The sequence below is a fragment of the Castanea sativa genome, chromosome 9 (assembly GCF_040712315.1).
Source record: "Castanea sativa cultivar Marrone di Chiusa Pesio chromosome 9, ASM4071231v1".
Taxonomy (NCBI): domain Eukaryota; kingdom Viridiplantae; phylum Streptophyta; class Magnoliopsida; order Fagales; family Fagaceae; genus Castanea; species Castanea sativa.
Genome location: NC_134021.1, coordinates 12,136,757 through 12,157,327, shown reverse-complemented (window position 1 = coordinate 12,157,327; position 20,571 = coordinate 12,136,757). Strand labels below are relative to the sequence as shown.

The 20,571-nt window shown below is 34.5% G+C and overlaps 1 protein-coding gene and 1 pseudogene across 2 annotated transcripts; one reads left to right on the top strand and one right to left on the bottom strand.

Annotated features, from left to right (window-relative positions):
- Positions 1 to 7,604: 7,604 nt before the first annotated feature.
- Positions 7,605 to 20,120, bottom strand: LOC142611327 (uncharacterized). 2 transcript variants are annotated; one of them, XM_075783440.1, is made up of 4 exons: positions 19,654 to 20,069; positions 19,423 to 19,544; positions 19,266 to 19,329; positions 7,605 to 7,690 (listed from the first exon to the last, which is right to left on the bottom strand). In XM_075783440.1, exons 1-3 carry the CDS (start codon positions 19,973 to 19,975, stop codon positions 19,267 to 19,269), a joined length of 507 nt encoding a protein of 168 aa, XP_075639555.1. In that variant the 5' UTR covers positions 19,976 to 20,069; the 3' UTR covers positions 7,605 to 7,690; position 19,266. The 2 variants fall into 2 exon arrangements, with proteins under 2 accessions (XP_075639555.1, XP_075639554.1); XM_075783439.1 differs by lacking the exon at positions 7,605 to 7,690 and having other exon boundaries at positions 19,081 to 19,329; positions 19,654 to 20,120.
- LOC142608756 (uncharacterized) lies at positions 10,500 to 13,297 on the top strand (annotated as a pseudogene).
- Positions 20,121 to 20,571: the final 451 nt, after the last annotated feature.

Below are 20,571 nucleotides of genomic sequence, written 5' to 3'. Positions count from 1 at the left end.
AGGAGAGAAGTGAATTTTGGCAACATCAATGCCAAAATTTTGAGAAAAAGTAGGAGAGAGAGGAGAGAAATGATGTGACAGATGGGGAGAGAGAAAAAAGAATTTCGGCAATGATATTGTTTTTTTACAAAAACTTTCATAAATTGTTGATGTAACGAGTGATTATTGGTAAATAAAAAAGTGATGTTGGTAGGCACTAATGAGAACCAGTAAAAAATTGGCCGTAACAACAATTTGTAAAAAATATGGTAAAATAGCACGTATCCATAACAGTACTTTGCCACAATTCAATTTTCTTTTCTTTTCTTTTTTTTCTTTTTTTTTAATCTTCCAATTTCGGCAACATCATTGCCGGAATTCTTTTTTCTCTCTCCCCATCCATCACATCATTTCTCTCTCCTCTCTCCTACTTTTTCTCAAAATTCACTTCTCTACTCATTTTTCCAAATAAGTTTGAACAATACCCATATCACAAATAAACTTCATTTTTTACAATATTCAGCCGAAAGACTCAATGGAATAGGCCCTATCGAAAGTGGAGAAGAAAAGAGTGAATTCTGAACATACTGCTGCCATGGACTTTATCGATCAGTGTGAACCCTTAAATTTTTTTTTTTTTTTTGGCATAGTGCTATAGTACCATCATACATTTACGATGGTATTGTAGCACTATGCCAAAAAAATTTACATTTTTCTATGTTTAGTCTTTCGGTTGTTGAGACAAATTGGGCTTGAGTGCTAAATTTTGGTTACATTTGACATATCCCTGACCCATCGTGAATCCTCTTACACTATAGAATTTAAAAGTGCTTATATAATGTGTTAAATTTAATATGACGTGTTACGTTGACGAAAACAAGTAACAACTGAGGTTGATGAGAACGTTTTAACAACAAAGAAGGTTCACATCATCTTTTACTTGTAAGAAAATTGACAAGAAAGTTGACACGCAAAAGTTAAAAAAAAAAGAAAAAAAAAACATTATTTAGCTTAGGTTGGGCAAAGGGAGAGAGAGAGAGAGAGAGAGAGAGAGGGTGAGAGAGTAGGGAACACAATAATAATGAAGAATGGACTTTAACGAAGACCGGGTGCATTTTACATTGTGTTTTTGTTGAACAATAGGCAAAGCAATTTCTTGGTTTCCATGCAAAAGTTTATATTACATTTAACATGTAATATAATTATTAATTATCTAAAAAGAATAGTCCTTTTTTTTTCTTTTTTTTTTGCGTGTATCACTTACAAAATTTCTAACAAAACCAATAGTTTTTTTCCTGCAAAAAGAAAATTTTCAAAATTAAAATTTATAAAATTTTGCATAATATCAATCATTTTCACAAGAAAATTAATTGGATTAGCTATTATCATTTAGAAATATGTATTAATAAAACTTGAAAACAACAACTTAATTAGTAAATTTGCATCTAAGCAAGAACAATTTTTAAACACACACACATATATATAGAGTTAAATAAATATTTTATTTATTTGATATTTAAATATTAAGAAAACCCCACTTAAAATTATCATATTAGGACTCATATTGTATTCAATCGACCCTGCACAAATGACAAATTGTATTATTATAAACAAACTCAATAGTCAGATTTTCAGTCACTCTTACTTTATTCTACTCTCCTTCCGACTCATGTTATGGTTTCAATTCTCACTCCAATCACCTACAAGATTTACAGCTTTTAAGAAAATTCTAAGCTCGCAAATGACTTTAATGTAATGTTAGAGAAAGACCTCTTTATCCGGATAAATAGCTGTAAAAAAAAAAAAAAAAAAGTCTATGGTTGTAAATTGGTGTTAGACCAAAATAACAACAGATTAAAGCTAATGCTTATGTCTCCCGCATTTCAAAAAGACTTTTTGGTAAAGCTTTTGGTGGAAACATTTGAAAGATTACTTTGATTGTGGATTATAGAGACTAATAAAAGTCTCCTTTCCCTCAAAGCTGTTCGGTGCAAACTACAAACCCCACTTTGATATCATCATCTTATTTTCAATTCCTTTTTTACTTAAAAGAATTATAATACAAGTTTCAAAATCAAAGTAGAAACATAATTTTGGTTTTGTATTTTGTCTAGTAGCTGGCAATATGTGTATAAAGTGTGCATGACAATAATCCGGTCGTTGCGGCCCTGTTGATTCGTGGGCCTCTCAATTTACCATTTCGAATCTTAGCTGATGCTGATGCTGAGCCCACCTGCCGGGATTGGGCATTTTGTGTACTACAAAGTGAACACCTTTTTCCTTTAAGTTTGAGATTTGTCGAAGTACTACTAGGCTTAATCCTAAATGTATGAACTTTTAACAAGTTTTTGAAAATTTGGCCCAAAAACTATGTAAACATGAGGTCAGCTACTATGCACTCCTAATTCTCTCTTCTTCTTCTTTTTATTTTTTTATTTTTTAATTTTAAACTTTAAATTGTAACTCTCACACACACACAAAGTCAATTATATGATATAAATCAAACGAACTTTGACCTTCGCCTGATAGGCAGTTTGTCGAACCATGTAAATTTTTTGTGTTATTTGTGTATGCTTGTTATTTATTTCTACTTTTATTGTTATTAATTTGAGTCTTAGGGTGTTATTTGTACAATGACAAAATTTAGCTACAAAATTGGTTGTAACCTTATACTACAACCTTATTCAATATTTTTTTATTGGAGATGGATTTTGACAAGTTTAAATTGCAAGTTTTTATAGTTTAAAATTATGCATAAAATATAAACTTATAAATCATATAGTAAATAATATTCGACTAACACAAAATTTGACATGTGTATTAATAGCGTAAAGAAAATGCAATTTAACAGTTAGACTTTTAAAATATGTAGTAATATTTATTTTATTGAGTAAGATTGCAGTTTTAGATTACAACATATTTTGTAGTTAAACTTTGTCTTTCGCACAACAAGAAGAAATGTGGTTAACATAACCTCAACCCTATAGATAAGAAATTTCACATTTCTCTAATTGCTCTTCCTATTCATGATTGAGGTTTGGGATTTTTTTTTTTTTTTGGCGGGATTCAATAAAGTCCTATTTGTAGCAAATGCAAGACTTGCTTAACGGTCTTTCATTTATTTATTTTAAGAGTTGGTCACCTGTAAGTGCTATTTTAGATTATTATGCTTTGGCATACCAAATCCTGATCTGCTTGTTCAAGTCCTCATTTACCTGATAAGGATAGAATGCATGTGGTTGTTTATCTTCAGGGTTTACCCTAACCCCCTAGCTCCATCAAAGGTGTTCCCTTTATATTTGTGTTTATTATGAAAAAGTGTAGTTTCCTTGAAAAATGAGGTACTTCATAAAATGGAATTTAGGTTGAACCAAAGATGTATTCATATGGTGGGTTCCAGTTAACTCAATTAGTAAAGTCTTTATGGTTGAATAAGAGATCTGAGGTTCAATCCCTACCTACACTAAAAACCGATTGGTGTTTTGGTCTAATGATAAAGTGCATTATTAGGAGTAGACGCCATATGTTGAAACTTTCTTTAAAAAAAAAGTATTCATATGATATTATTATCAACATCTTAGACTTAAATGAATTATTGTTTTGCGGTTCTATTATTCGGTGAATTAAACATATATAAGTAATGGAGTTAATGTATGCTTATATATACAGTGTTCAATCAATCTTATTAATTTATTCACAATCTTCTGCAGAATAATATGTTTGCAACCAGAAATTTCAAACACTATTTCTTTAGTCTTGGAACATGATCTATGTAGAGGTCATGTGAGTAGGTTGAGGATTTTAACTTCTAAATCAAGATAAGGCTATCATATAGTCTCACGGAAACACATTGACCGAGCAATTCCAAGGGAGTGAAGGAATTCATTTTGAGTTTTGGTCTCTTTTTATATGTCATTGAACTATAGCATGAACATAATATAGTACAATTCCACATTCCAAATGCTTCTTTTTCTTTGTTACCCATTAAGGGGGAAGAGAAAAAAAAAACAAAAACAAGTACATCATAAAATATGAAATAATGCCGGCAAGGAATTTTAACTTTTAAGGTATCAAAATGATTCGATAGTTGTCGTGTGATGCTTCCAAAACTTTTTGTAGTTGATAAAATAAGTTTATATATAGGAGTATAATAGATGCAAGATTCCTCAGAAATAGGATTGGATCGTAGAAAAAGAAGCATATATGTTTCTTGTTTTTCAAACTATTATTATGATCATCACAATAATTATTAGAACGTGGTTCTTTATTCATTCTTCAAGGAGAATTGATTGCTTTGCTCGCCACCAGTTACGAGTCCACGGGATATTGTGGGAGATACATGTTACGCACATGATTCGTTTGTAAATGTTCAACTGCATTTGATTATGTAGATCTCATTCGATCCATGATTCCATATATACAAGGCCTAGTAGTCAATAATGTTTCACTACATTTGACTAGATAGATATCATGCGATTCTTTTACGGATTGAGATCGGATGCAATACTCACTGGTGCAATTATCCTTTTTAACTCACAATTTTTTTTTACTCCTAATTCACTTTTTGTTTTTTTTTCTCTCGCTCTATTTATTTAATAGTTGAGATTAAAATTCTTTTTTCCACCCTTTATCTGAGATATTACATCAAGTGCAATCCCCTGATAATGTTTTGACTGCATTTAATTGGATAGACCTCATGTGATCCATATAGGCTGCATAGTAGTCAATCACCCGTATGTCTTAGTCACTTGATTTTATCCATGAGTAATACAATAAAGGCAAAACTTAGGTACAGTACTTAGGTGTTGTTCCATAGGTTCCTTCGTTAAGATTCTGCCGTGTGAATTTTTTCTCATAGGATAGAAGTGTATTTTTTAGTTAAGTAGGTACATAACTGAATCTTAAGAAAAGAATCTAAAGAATAGCACCTAAGGTACAATATTTAAGTTTTGTCCGTACAAAAATAGGAGATTCTAACAACTGACTGGTTTATTATTTCCTATATTGGCATGCTTATTACTATTCGGATCAAATCATTAAAGGCCACCTTACCAAAAGAATATAAGAAGTCTAATATGGACTATCTTCTATTATATGAGAAAAAATAAAATTTTAATACCATATTAAAAAAGGTGTGACATAACTAAGATAGAATGATGAAGTATATGAAAAAATATGAAAAATAAAATAAAGAAGGCAAAGAGAGAAAGTAGAAGAATATAGGAAATAAACGTGATTCGACCTTAAAGACCTATATTCACAATAGAAATTTTTTGATAATTACATATTTACTACTAAATCCTATATTACAATGAACTCATTGAAGGATATTTTTAGTAGTCTAAACCCTAAATAAACCATGTTTACAATACTTGAACTACAAATAGGATTATGATTACTTTATTTGCAATCTAAATAAGGTTAAAATTACTTTACTTATAGGATTAGTTTGTTTTCACTCCAAGTAGGACTTTAAGATTAGATACAATGAACATAGACAATAGACTTGAGCCATGACTTGGATTAAGCGTTGATACGCATAACATCGTCCTTCAAACTCAAGGTGGAAGCTCAAAAATAACTTGAGTTTGGAGAAAAAGTAAGACCATGAGGGAAATCATGACCGACTTGGATGTGAAGTGTACCAAACTAGACCAAATGAAATGCAATTGACAAGCTAGAATGAAAGAAAGATGCACACAATGATTGAGGTTTAAGCGTGGTCTGAAATACTCTACTTGAAGATGATAAAGATGCATTACAAACAAGAAAGCTAATAAAAGAGACTGATTATAGGTGTGATATGAGTAATTTTGCCTGAAAATGATAAAGACGTATGACCAAAGAGAGCCGATTGAGGGCTTTCAATAAAATAAAATAAAATAAGTAAAAAACTAGGTGCAAAAGAAAGATGCATGTGCCCATTAAGTGTAGTTGAAATCACCAAAAGATTGCCTTGTTAGAAAATATCAAATTTATACACTATCCATTATTATAAATAGATCGACTGAGCCTTGTAGAGTGACTAGCAACAATGACAAGAGAAGGATCTTGAATCTTGTTATTGGAGATATGGATAAGTGGAGGTCACAAAATTGCTTTGACACTTAATGGAGGCCACGTGGGGTTGGTTCTTATCTATATTATTATTTAAGGAGTTTTCCTTGTTTGAATTCATCATTTTTTTTAGTTCAAAAATGCCCCTGTACCCCTATGTTTATGTAAAGATAAAACTAAAGGACAATCTAGTAAAAATGCAACTCTAACTCCCACTAAAACATTACCTAAAAAATAAGACAACTTTCCTGTTAATTTTCAAATTACTTTATCCACTTATAAATTAGATTTTCAAAATAAAAGTTATATGGGTAATTCTACAGTACCCCCTCAAAAAAGGGGGGGTACGGTACCCACTAGTAGGTAACCTACTATACCAAGTTACCTTTTTCTCATATTTAATTGTTTCATTCTTACATTGTGCAGTTTCAACATCACATATAATAGTTCTTTTCTCACATTTGGTGGTTCCCTTACTTTTTTCTCATATTTGACGGTTCCATTCTCACATTGTGCAGTTCCAACATCACATGTGACAGTTCTTTTCTCACATTTGGGGATTCCCTTACTTTTTTTCTCACATTTGAAGGTTTCATCCTCACATTGTGCAGTTCCAACATCACACAACATCACATGTGACAGTTTTTTTGTCACATTTGGCGGTTCCCTTACTTTTTTCTGACATTTGACAGTTTCATTCTCACATTGTGCAGTTCCAACATCACATGTGACAGTTCTTTTGTCACATTTGGCAGTTCCCTTACTTTTTTCTCACATTTGACGATTTCATCCTTACATTGTGCAGTTTCAACATCACATTTGACAGTTTTTTTCTCACATTTGGTGGTTCCCTTATTTTTTTTCTCACATTTCGCGGTTCCATTATCACATTATGCAATTTCAATATCACATTTGACAATTCTTTTATTACATATAGTGGTTCTTTTATTTATTTATTTTTTCTCAAATTTGATGGTTCTGTTATCATATTAAGCAGTACCAATATCGCATCTGCTCTATTTTGTCACATGTAACAGTTCTTTTGTCACATGTGATAGTTCTTTTGTCACATGTGATAGTTATTTTATCACATTGGGTGGTTCTTTTACTTTTTTCTCACATATGACGGTTTCATCCTCACATTGTGCGATTCCAACATCACATGTGATAGTTTTTTTCTCACATTTGGTGGTTCCCTTACTTTTTTCTCACATTTCACGGTTTCATTCTCACATTGTGGAGTTTCAACATCACATTTAACAATTCTTTTGTCACATTCGGTGGTTCCCTTATTTGTTTCTCACATTTAACAGTTCCATTTTCACATTATGTAGTTTCAACATCACATTTGACAGTTATTTTGTTACATTTAGTAGTTCCTTTACCTGTTTCTCAAATTTGATAGTTCCATTATTACATTGTGTAGTTCTAATATCAAATTTAACAATTCTTCTGTCACATATAGTGGTTCCTTTATTTTTTCACATTTTGATACACCCTCAAATATTTTTACTGCTTAATATGACAATAGAACCATCATATTTTTAAAAATACGGCTTTAAAAATTTGTATCACTGACTCATTCAAGTAGCTCCTGGAATTCCAAGCTCATAGAAGAATTTCATCAAACACTTTGTATTTCCACTAGTCCAACCTTGAACTCCAAAAAAAAAAAAAAAAATCAACAATTTCTTAACAAAACTAAACCAAACCAGTTCTTATCCTTACAGCAGATACAAACCCACAAAAAATCATAAAAAAATCAAGCATAACCCACAAAAAAATCATAAACAAATCAAACAAAATCCACAAACAATTCTTAAACAAATCGAACGAAACCCACAAAGCACAAATAAACCTAGACAATCCTATCAATATTTTGTGATTCAGATTTACAATTGATGAAAGAGACCGAACCCTTGGCATCCAAACATACCACTAGAGTTTTTGCCTAAAACAAATATAGAGGAAAAAGGTTAAGAATCAAAATCCCTAAATGAATGCTATAAGAAATTTAGAGACTCTAGTTTGTAAAGACATAGGATGGCAAAAAATAGATTCAGTGATTCACCCAACAACATTAGCGATGAAGATTGGAAAGAAGAGACGACGAAAGAGAAGAACCCACGAGAACCTGCTTCGAATTAGATGTGGTGCGAGAGAGAAGAAGAATCGTATTTGTTTTTTGGTTTTATACGCTAACCTGACTGACCAGTAATTGATATTCTATTAAAATTATACAAACGGCTAAGATTAAAACAAGGAAATCTAAAGGCTAAGACTTACGTAGGTATCGTACCCCCTAAAAAAATTGGTGGTACAAGAGAATGACCCAAATTATATATATATATATAAAAAAAAAAAAAAAGCACAATTTTTTTTCTACAAAATATGACTACTAAAAAAAAAGCCTCATCGCACACACTTTGCACGTGTGATGGGGCTAGTCCCATATTAAAGAAGATAATTTGTTTTTTTTTTTTTTGATATTATAGAGAGTGAAAAATTCCAACCAATTACAAGAAGTCATGTGCTACTTAGTAGGTTCCACTAAATTTATTCGGTAGCCAATGGGAAATTTCCAAGTGTCATTGAATAAAAATTACAAAGAATACTTAAGAGTCAATCCTATGTCAACATGTGTTAATATTTTAATTTAAATGATATAAGCAGTCAAATTAAATGTTGTCATGTGTTTTTTATAATTAGAACACTTTGGCTAGTCAAATAATGTCGTGTGTTACTTGTGAAAAAGAAATAGATTCTAAAGAGAATCCAAGAAATAGAAACTTGTGTTATCTCACACACTAACAATTGATTACATGATTTAGATATTTATACACTATTATAACTAAGAGCATTCACAGCAGTGGAGCTAAATAGCTATATTGCTATTTTAGCTCCACTCAAACCACAAAATCCCATACGCAGCAGTGGAGGCAAAGCTAAAAATTTTTAGCTTTGCGCTACAGTGCTCATGTATCAATACATGAGCACTGTAGCTGAAAGTTATAAACAAAAATAGTATTTTATTCGGGTTCGATTAAAAAACATTTATCAGACTCCCTGCTCCCTGGCTTTCATTTCACGCTATCCCTCCTCGCTTCAGTCACTCCGGAAAGCTCATCCATTTCAGTCTCTCCTTCTCTGAAGCTCACCGCCCTCTCTGAAGCTCACCGCCGACGCCGTCTTTCTCTTCACAGCCCTCTCTGAAGCTCACCGCCCTCTCTGAAGCTCACCGCCACCGCCGCCGACGCCGTCTTCTCTCTTCAGTCACTCTGGAAGTCTCTCCATTTCACTCTCTCCTTCACTTTCTCTTCACAGTCGCTCTCTGAAGCTCGCCACCGACCCACGCCGACGCCGTCTCAACTCTCTCAAGCTCACCGCCGATCAACCTCAGCCCACACCATCGAAGCTCTCAACTCTCTCAAGCTCGCTGCCGCCGGCCCTTACCGTCTTCAACGTCACCGTTCCACCGCCGATCAACTGAGACCCACGCCGATCAACCCTCTCGGCCTCAGACCCACGCCGATCAGCCCTCTCAGCTCACCGCCAATCAGCCCTCTCAGCTCACCGCCGATCAGCCCTCTGTTTCACTTCAGGTCAGTTGAACATTTGTGAATTGGCAAAACGAATTTGTATGGGACAGAATGTATTTGGGAATTTTCTGTGTGCAGGGTAATTTTCTGTGTGTATGGAATTTTCTGTGTGTACAGATTCAAGTCAATTGAATATTTGTGAATTGGCAAAACGTATTTGTATTGGACAGAATGTATTGGGAATTTTCTGTGTGCAGGGTAATTTTATGTGTGTATGGAATTTTTTGTGTGTACAGAATGTATTGGATTGAATGTATTTGTGATGAAATGGATTGGAATTTTTCTGTTTGCAGGAATTTATGGATTTCATAACCATGATATTACTAAAAAAAGAACCAAAATGAAGTTTGTAAAAAGAACCACATCCTACACAGTTTCTAGAATACACGTTTATATGGAGAAATGTTGGTTGACTGATTTCATCTCTGTCCATCAACTAGTACTAAAAAAGAATTTAAGTTTTGATATAAAGTTTAGATTGGGAATTGTCTGTGTGCAGGGAACTTTAGCCAATTTTTTTTTCAAATAAAGAGTTTAAGTTTAGATTGTGAATTGTCTGTGTGCAGGGAATTTTAGCCAAATTTTTTTTTTTGGGCTTTTGATTCAGAGCATCTATGAATAGACAAAATATATTTGTATTGGAATGTTGTGGGATTTTTCTATTTGCAGGAATTTGTGGTGTGGTTTTCTTTATTAGTGGGATTAAGCTACTGTCAAATTAAGTATTTATGCATAATCATGTTCTATTGTTATGATTCTAAGTATTTTAAGTTTTGATATAATTATTCGATTGGAAAATTTTTGTGTGCAAGGAACTTTACATTTTTTTTTTTTTTGTCTAATTTTATGTAGTCACGTAGAGACATGGAGTCATGTAGGGACCTACCATATTACACGGGTATCATGAATGGGGATATAGAAATTGACTCACAAATTTTAGGAACATCTCAAAATACTCCTGTGTCAGTTTCTGATTCTCCACCTGAAGTTGAGAATGCCTCTTCTACAAAAGGAAAACGGGGCGCTAACTTTAGTGTAGAGGAAGATCAACTCTTAGTGTCAGCATGGCTTAATACTAGTGTTGATCCCGTAAGCAGTAATGAACAAACACAAGCTACATTTCGTCAAAAAGTTTGGGAATACTTCACGCAGTACAATAAATCCGGTAACACACGTACTATTACCTCCTTGTTAAGTCGTTGGGGATTGATCAGTGAAAGGACAAATAAGTTTGCAGGGTGCATGGCTAAAGTTAACGCACTTCATAAAAGTGGTATAACCGAACAAGATCAAGTATAAATTATATTGCATTAGTGTTAATATACACATTTATCAATAGTTTGAAGATTCTAATCATGTTATATTTTTTTTTTTTTAGATTATCAATGCGAAGGCTTTGTTTTTGGAGATACACCAAAAACCCTTTCTTCTTGAGCATTGTTGGCTCATGTTAAAGGACCAACCAAAGTTTGCCAATCTTAATGGAAGATCAAGAGCATCCGTGCCTCCAACTCCAGAGTCAACATCTATTGGCGAAGGGGGCGAAGGGGATTATGGGTCCGGACTTGGTGACAGTTGCAATCTTGAGAGGCCAATTGGTAAGAAGGCCAAAAAAGCCAACCGAAGGAACAAAGCCACCGGAAAAGATGTAGGGGAATATTTGATTAAGAAAATGAAATTTATTGAGGATGCAACTCGATTGGAAGAGGAAAAATGCTTATTGAGAGGGAAAAACTTACAATTGAGAAGGACAGAAGTGAAGAAAAACTTAAGATTGAGAAGGAAAAAGTCATGATTGAGAAGAAAAAATTTGAGATGCAATAGATGTTAGAGGAGGAGAGAATCATGATGAAAGATACAAGTGGCTTGACCGGAGCACAAAAAGCTTTTTATGAACAACTCCAAAAGGAAATCATGGCAAAACGAAGTTCACGTAATTAATGGGTTTGATTGTATTTTGGATGTAGCTTAGGCCTTTATGTATTTTGTAGTGGCTTATGTAAGCCTTTAAGTATTTGGTTGTAGGCCTTTAAGTATTTTGGTAGTAAACTTTTAAATTTATGGTATTTTGGTAGTATTTTGTAGTGCCTTAAAATTTATAGTATTTTGGTAGTAAACCTTTAAATTTATTGTTTATCTTGTTTTGCTTTGATAGAAATGAGAGCAAGTTGTTGTTGTTTTGCTGAGTTGTTGTTGTTGCTGCTGATGCTTTGATAGAAATTAGAGCAAGTAAAATTTAAAGTATTTTATAGTATTTTGGTTATATTCAATTTGTTGTGGCTTATGCGTAAATTTGTTATATTCAATATGTCACTTGACTTTTTAATCTTGCATCTATAGTAATAATTGTTTTTCAATTGTCTTGAAGGTTGCATCCATGAATCGCTCTTTGTTGTACAAGTTGCTTCTTGATGACTCAAATGAGGATGAGATAATCGAAGAACATGTTATGGAAACATCACAACCTAAACGTCGTCGCTCTATTCGACGTAATCATTTGGCAGGCCATGAGAGGCTTTTTCTTGATTACTTTGCTCCCACGCCAGTATATCCACCCGCTTTATTTCGTAGGAGATTTCGGATGAAGCGTTCTCTTTTTCTCCGTATTCAATCTAAGGTAGAAGCTCATGACTCTTACTTTGTCCAAAAAAGAAATAGTGCCAACAAACTTGGTTTATCTTCATTACAAAAGATAACTGCTGCACTTAGAATGCTTGCGTATGGAGTATCGGGGGATTTGCTAGATGAATATGTGCGGATTGGAGAAACTACTGCATTAGAAAGTTTGAAAAAATTTGTTACTGCGGTAATTGATGTTTTCTCTGAGGAATACTTAAGAAAGCCAAACAATGAAGACATTGCTAGACTGTTAGCTCATGGCGAACGCCGAGGTTTTCCAGGTATGTTAGGTTCAATTGATTGCATGCATTGGAAGTGGAAAAACTGTCCATCTGCATGGAAAGGTCAATATTGTGGTCATATTCGTGAGCCTACTATTGTTTTGGAGGCAGTAGCATCATATGATCTTTGGATATGGCATGCATTTTTTGGGTTACCTAGGTCAAATAATGATATTAATGTGTTGAGCGGTCTCATGTATTTAATGAACTTGCTGAAGGACGTGGTACTGCAGTACATTACTCAATCAATGGTCATGACTACACAATGGGATATTACCTTGCTGATGGCATATATCCAAAGTGGGCAACATTTGTGAAAACAATCCCATCTCCACAAGGACCTAAGCGAAAATTATTTGCAGCAACCCAAGAGGCGCATAGGAAGGATGTTGAGCGTGCATTTGGAGTGCTTCAAGCACGTTTCGCAATTGTCCGTGGACCTGCACGCTTTTTCCATCTTGAAACACTCCAACAGATCATGAAAGCGTGTATAATTCTCCATAACATGATTGTTGAAGATGAACGGGATGATAATGAAGTGGTAAATTTGGATTATGAACAAATTGATGGAGTGGATAATCCTCCTATGCAAGTGTTACATGAACAAAATGATGAATTTCTGTCATGCATTGAGAGGTATGGACGCATTAGAGACCGAGACATTCATTTTCAACTCCAGAAGGACCTTGTTGAACATTTATGGCAATTGCATGGCGAGTCGTAGGAACTTGTGCGAGTGTGTGAGTTTTATTGTAATTTAGTTTGAGTTATGTATGTGAGTAATCTATTGACTACATTGTTCCAGCTATAATATGTGTTTTATTTTATATGTTTTATTATAAAGTTCCTCTATTTCATAATTTAGTTTGAGTTTTGTATATATATAATTTGGAGTTAAAATAAAATATTATTGTTACGTTATCATGATGATTGAGAAATTGTTTTAGTAAAAAAAAAAAAATGTATAAGTATAATTTGGGCGGTGGTGGAAGGGTCGGTGGCGGCGGCAGCCGCGGTGGTGGAAGAATCGGTGTTGGTGGTAGTGGTGGCGGTGGCTGCGGCGGTAGCGACTGCGGTGGCGGTGGCAATTGCGGTGGTGGAAGAATCGGCGGCGGTGGTGGCAGCGGCGGCGATGGCGGCAGCGGTAGCGGTGGCGGTAGCGATTGCGGTGGCGGTGGAAGAGTCGATGGTAGCGGTTGCGGGTAGTTGTGATGGTTGTTTATTGTAGTGGATATATTATTTTCTTGTAGTGGATATATTATTTTATTGTGATGTTTATATTATTTTATTGTGTTAAAAGTTAAAATAGATCCACTGCTGCAGCATGTTTTGTAAAGTGAATAGGTAAAATAGATAAAGTAACTTTTGGTGGAGCTAAAAAGCTAAATTTTTAGCTCCACTGCTGTGGATGCTCTAACCTCCTCTAACTAATTAGCGAGAATTAAGCAGAGACTGACTGACTGTCTAATGAACCAATCACAGCTGTACACATGGCCATTAATCATAACTAACTCAGCCACTAGTGACATACACTAAGCTACAGGTAGTTTTACAGAATTTATACTAAACTACATGCTGTTTTGGCTATTTATGTTGCTCTTCCTTCTGCTCTGCACCTTCTGCCTGTACACCTTAGAGAACAAGGTATAAAGTCCCTTTAATTGAATTATGACATGTGTCATCAATGATAGTCAATCATGTGTCATCACACCTTCTCAAGACTCCTATAAATGGAAACCCTCCTCAGTCTACATGGATACATTCAGAAGTCTCAAAATTCTGCTAGAATCAAACTCCAAAGCATCCAAAGAACTTCAAGAACTTTAACCTTCAAATATGAAGAATATTTGAAGCAAAATCATTTAGATCGTTCTCCTAGATCTCAAAGTTCACTAAAACCAAGCTCAAAACCTTCAGAAACTCCTAAAGACCACAAACTAGTAAAGCTTTACATATTTATAGTGGAAGTTCTTTGGAGCTTTGGGGCTTTAGAGGCTTGAATTCATAGAGTTTCACTAGTTTGTAGTCTATAGGAATTTCTAAAGGCTTTTGAACTTGACTCCAGTGAACTTTGAGATCTAGGAGGATGATCTGAATGATTTTGCTTTCAATGTTCTTTGTATTCGAAGGTAGAAATTCTTTGAAGGCTTTAGAGCTTAATTCTGGCAAAACTTCTAGACTTCTGAATGTGTTCATGTAGACTGAGGAGGGCCTCTACTTATAGGAGTTTTGAGAAGATGTGATGACACATGATTGGCTATCATTAATAACATGTGTCATAATTTAAATGGATGGACTTTACTCCTTGTTCTCCAAGAGACATATGACATTATTTAATTAGCCAAGTGTTCTAATTTAAAATAACACACGATAGTATTTGATTTGACTACTTATGTCATTTAAATTAAAATATTAACACGTGTCGACATATGTTTATTTCTTAGGTATTCTTTACAATTTTTATTTGGTGACACCTGGAAACTTCCCGTTTGTCACTGAACAAATACAATGGAACTTACTAAGTAGCATATGGCGTCTTGTAATTGGTTGGAATTTTCACTCTCTACATATACCTTCTTAGAAAATGCCTAACGTAGCTTTGATAGTACAATGAAGTATTTGAAAAATAACGAAGGTGGAGGGAAAGAAAGAGAACCCAGTGAATTCAAATGGTTTAACCTTACAAGCCTACATTCGTAACAAAAATCCCCTTATAGATTCATCGGCACTATTAAGTTCTATGTTACAATGAACTAACTGAAGAGTATTTATAATAGGATAAATCCTATACAAAGTAGGATTAGATCATTCACATCTGGTCTTCTATATGCCATATGTTGGTATATTTTAGCATCAAGGCATAAAAACAGCCCATTACCCGGTCTGGCAAAATCTTACAACTGCAAAAAAAATTGCAATCGTGCTACAGGTCGGATTAAAAGTATTACAACACTTGAAATACAAGTAGGCTTAAAATTACTTGTATTCCAAATAAGATTAAAGGTACTATACTTGCCCTCCAGGTAGGATTAGATAAAATGAACATAAACAACAGACTCAGGACTCGATATTTTTTAACATCTTCAATTCTTAACCCTCACCCCACCTGACTCCTCCATGTAGTAGAGTGATAAAAGACTGACTTGAGTGGAAGTCTCTTCACTGTAGTGTTTCTTATCATTCTTTTCTGTACTCTTTATCCTTTGTCAATAGAATCTTATTACTAATAAAATATATATATATATATATATATATAAAAAAATCCCATCATTCTTTTGTTGAACACTGCGAATATGAAATTATGACACCCCTAGCTTATTTTAGAAAAGAATTTGACAAAATAGTGTTTCATTGTCATGAACATGAGTTCTCTGATCTTGAAGCAAGAGGAAGAAGAGGTTACCGAACATAATCAAGTTTTCTTAATTGTCAGTGATTGTGAATTAATGATTAAGAATAGTGGCATTTTCTGTGCAGAAAACTTTGGTCATCTGTAGCAGTCAAAATAAGAACTTGGCTAAATTCTTAGGAAACACACTTTCTTTCGTTTCCGGGTTTATGGATTGGATTTTGGCAGCTTATGGTTTCCTTTTATTTAAAATAAATGTCATAATTCTCAGCCTACGTGCCTAAGAATTATTTCCAACTCACAATATTAACAATCCATCTTCTGCATGACATGGAGAATCAGCAGGATTACTAAATCATTGAACAGCAAGGATTTGGATTCAGCCTACTTATTATTTGTTGCTAAGCATAAATCAACAACTCCAAGGTGGTCTATGGATGTAATTTTTACCAAGTGCAAAAACGTTATGAAAGCTAGTCCTGCTTTACTAAAGATGTTGACAAGGGAATGAGAAGGTGGCAATGAGTATGTCCATAGAAATCAAAATCCAAGCCTAATGAGATATCAGAAATACCAAAAAAGGACAACAGCAATGAATGGATGATAATGTGGAATTTGAAAAAAATTAACAGCCAAGCAGGGCCTTACAATATGCTTCATGAAGGTCAAAATGCAAAATGTAAGAAGCAAATGGAACAGAAAGTTCTTATTATTGTAGAATCTGTAATTGGATATTTAATGCACGATATTGGAGCCTCAAAGAAATATTGGTGTTTATACCCAAGGATAGATGCCTGCAGGATTTAGCAAGGCTCCTCAGCAATGGCTTGGTTACTTCAACGAACCTTACTGAACTGGAAGCAGGGTTCAGTTCAATGGCTTGGTCAACACCTTAGTAATTCACTACCAGGAATGCCTCGGAGAAATGTGAATTGGAAAGACTGAGTGAGGCTCATCATTTAAGGCTCATCAAATTCCTCTAAAAATACTCCTGCGCCATACTCAGAACCCAAATACCTTTTGGCAAGACCTGTGCAGGCCAGAAATTTCCTTGTCCCGAACTCCCTTTCTTTGAGACGCTCAAGGAATTCCCAAACTACCATATCTGGTAGTCATACAAGAGGATTCACTCTCCCCTCCTCTTATTCCATTCCTCAAGTCCATTTTATAGTTGATACACCTTCATCTGATTTTCTGAACTCTCTCATAAACAACTTGTTATTTGTTTCAGCAGTTGCACTTTGACATTCTTGCCTCATCTAGCATCCATAGCAAAATAAAATCTGCAAAGATTCTTCTCTTTGGGAGAATCGGGCAATGCCTTTGAGCTACAAGGCTCTTGTCTAAACTATTTCTCAAATTTGTGACTGTCAGCTAGCTATTTACAGGGTGATATATGCAATAGCCTTGTAGTACACTAGAGAATGAAGTTGCTGTTGCAATGAAGAAACTTCCTTTACAGGTTCAAGGCTAAACTTATTTAAACTTTGTAACGTTCTCCTCTGCTAACACTATAAACCGTTTCCATAAGATGGAAAATAGGCAACTAATACAATTGAAGTTATAGTTTGGCACACCATACCTATGTCTATTAAACTATTTCTCAAATTTGTGATCAACAGCCTTATAGTACATTAGAGAATGAAGTTGTTATTGCAATGAAGGAACTTCCTTTACAGGTTCACGGCTAAACTTAGTTAAAATATGTCACGTCCTCCTGTTAACAGTAAACTGTTTCCATAAGATGGAAAATAAGCAACTAATACAATTGAAGTTATAGGTTGCCACACCATACCTATGTCTATTAAATTGTGTAGAAATTCCACAGATCTCTCTCTCTCTCTCTCTCTCTCTCTCACGCACAAAAAGACATTCTAGACAAATTTCAGGAGTGGAGAACGAAAGTGTTTGTAAAATTAATGAATCTCTAAACAAGTTTACTACAAACAAGAGGTGGAGAATATATAATAACTCATTTATTTCTCATTGATTCTTCATGCAACCAGCTTTTTACAGCATTGCTGTTGGGTATGCACTACGCAGCCCTTCTTCACATGCTGTCAAATTACATCTATTTATCTGAACTCTTGCATTACACCAATCCATTTGCAATGCCTTTTAAGCTCAAAAATTATGTGTGATTTTCCATTTTCCTTTTTGTAAATTACTGATTGTCTCAAAAGCTTTAGCTTTTAGGAAATAGTGAATTGAATCATTGAAACATCCCTTATGGACATCGGTTCCACAGGTTTGGCTACAAAGCAGTATATGATGTAGCAAGTTCTTATGGTGCTACAGTTTCTAGTATACTGAGGAACGGTAATTGGTTTTGGAATCATGCTAGGTCAGATGATCTTGTTACCATTCAAAGTAAACGGTGTCTGATTTATTGAACTGCAAGATGAGGATAAGCCAATCTGGCTCCCTGCAAAATCTGGTATGTAGACTTGTGCAAATGCATTGTATTAGATCTAACCACCTGAGGTGAAATAGTGGAGGATGCTTTGGTTTCTCAAAGCAATTCTTAGACACTCTATTATTGGTTGGTTGGTGATTCAAAATAGGCTTACCACTAAAAGTTGGTTGATGCAGTGGGGTATTAAGAATACGATAGAGACCCAATGTGTAATCTGTAAGTAGAGAATTGGAAGTAGAGAGCATTTGTTTTTTGAATGCCCTTTCTCAAGAAGTACTTAGAGATCTATCGTAAATTGGTACCTCATTAAGCATCCCAAATTCTGCTGGGGTGACATATTAGAATGGGGAGAAAATCATCTCAAAGAAAAAGCTTGAAATCTATTGTATGAATACTTGCGGTGCCGGTGTGGGCTTCCATTTATCATATATGGCAGCATAGAAATGTTATAGACATTGAGGGAAAATTAAGGCATTGTGAGACAGATTAGATGGGAGATAAAGGGTAGATTTGAATTTCAAGAAGGAAATTTATTTAACTCTGTTCAGAACCGAGTGCTTTGTAGTTTGTGGGGAATTTCTTACTCAGCTATTAGAGCCAGAGTTTGATAGTGCTCCTTGTGATGTAATCTTATCTGATAAAGTGTATCTTCTTGTATCATGTAGCTTGCTACAGCTAGTTGACTGAGTTTCATCAGTAATTCTTTTTGTTGAAATAAAAGTTTCTCATTCCTCTTAAAAAAAAAAATTCATTTAACCATAATTCTAACATTTCTCAATCTGTCAATAAAACGAGCCATCCATTGATGCACGATTATTATTCGAATTTTGTTTTAATAAAAATATCTACATGTTATAGCTCTTCTAGTTTGCATTCTCATCCATGGAAGTGCCAGAACAATTTTCTAAAAGGACAATGTGAAAAAAAAAAAAAAAAAAAAAAAGAATAGGTAGCCGCTGGTGTACCTCAAAAGCTTTGAGGACTATCATCCAACTGTTTCTCATCTTCTATATCCACCTCCAAGATTTCCTGAGAGAAAAAAACAAGCGCATGCTAAATTCAGCTAACAGTTCTCAGTTATAAAATAAAATAAAATAAACAATTGAAAGTGAAATGACTCACAGGGATCCTCTGCTTCAGATAATTACCGACTCTAGCAACAACAGTACTACGTTTGTGCCAAAACCGACCTTTGAGACTAATCTTCACAAACGGTCCATCTAACTCAGCAAGTTCAACTTGTCCTAAAAACAAAATTCCATACTAAAAAAAGTTCAAAACTTTATTAAAATGTTAGAATTAATGAAAAATAGTAGTGTGTGAAGTGAAGTGTAAATATAGGAGCAAACTAACCTGTCATGCCAACAGAAGTGTCGAAAATCTGAGCCAACTCGACACGAGCATCGACTAAAACCTTTCTAATGTTGTCTTCTGTCAGATCGAGTGGTGGTGGTAATGAACCTGAAAGAGACGATGCTGAAACCCGTAATCTCATACGGCTTGTTGACGATGATGTTAGAGGTGGTACTGATACCATTAGCATTTTCTTACTACTAAGCCGTGGCCTTTGTAGCACAATTGGGGTTCGGACATTTGGGATGGGAAAAGCACTACAGGTCGGTATGGATAATATTGTTGTGTGATTATGGTGGAGAACAACCGCCTCCAGCGACATCCCTTTACTCTTTTCTTCTATCTTCTATTAAAGCCTTTCTATTTTTGTATCTGGTAAAGGGAACCACAGTACTCCAAAATGAGGAGATAGAAGTGGATAGAATAGTGCGACCCTTTATAGGTGGCATATGTAGCATCACTAATCTGAAATATAATTCCGCCGAGCCATTGTTTTAGTACGTCGAATGATTCCAGCATGAACCATGAAGTGGGAGTTTTGTCTTTTGGATGACATTTTTTTAAGGTATAATTTTCTTCTATAAAAAGAAATGCTGATAAATAAGAAATCCGATATTGAATTGATCTCATTACACACACAAAGAAAAAAAAAACATAGTATTTTCATAGAACAGACATTACAAGTTCAAACCTTATCATGTGTATTCAAAACCAAAAAGGAGTTGAGAAGGAAGAAAAAAGAAAGTATATCGGTCACCCTTCCTGTCTCTTCTTACAAGATGCTACATGACACCATCCCACAGGAAGATGATTTCAAAATTCACACTCACATAATCACATAATTCGATCAACTAGACAGGATCGGGTTTATATTAATGAAGATTCATCTAAATTACTAGACCCACTAGTACACATCCA

What these genes read in the sequence shown, in the direction of transcription:
- LOC142611327 (XM_075783439.1), bottom strand. Translation starts at nt 19,975, where the DNA reads ATGTCGCTGGAGGCGGTTGTTCTCCACCATAATCACACAACAATATTA. An exon ending in CACTTCTGTTGGCATGACAG is followed by an intron (nt 19,545 to 19,653) that starts GTTAGTTTGCTC and finishes TTTTGTTTTTAG; the next exon opens with GACAAGTTGAACTTGCTGAG. An exon ending in ATCTGAAGCAGAGGATCCCT is followed by an intron (nt 19,330 to 19,422) that starts GTGAGTCATTTC and finishes TTTTTCTCTCAG; the next exon opens with GAAATCTTGGAGGTGGATAT.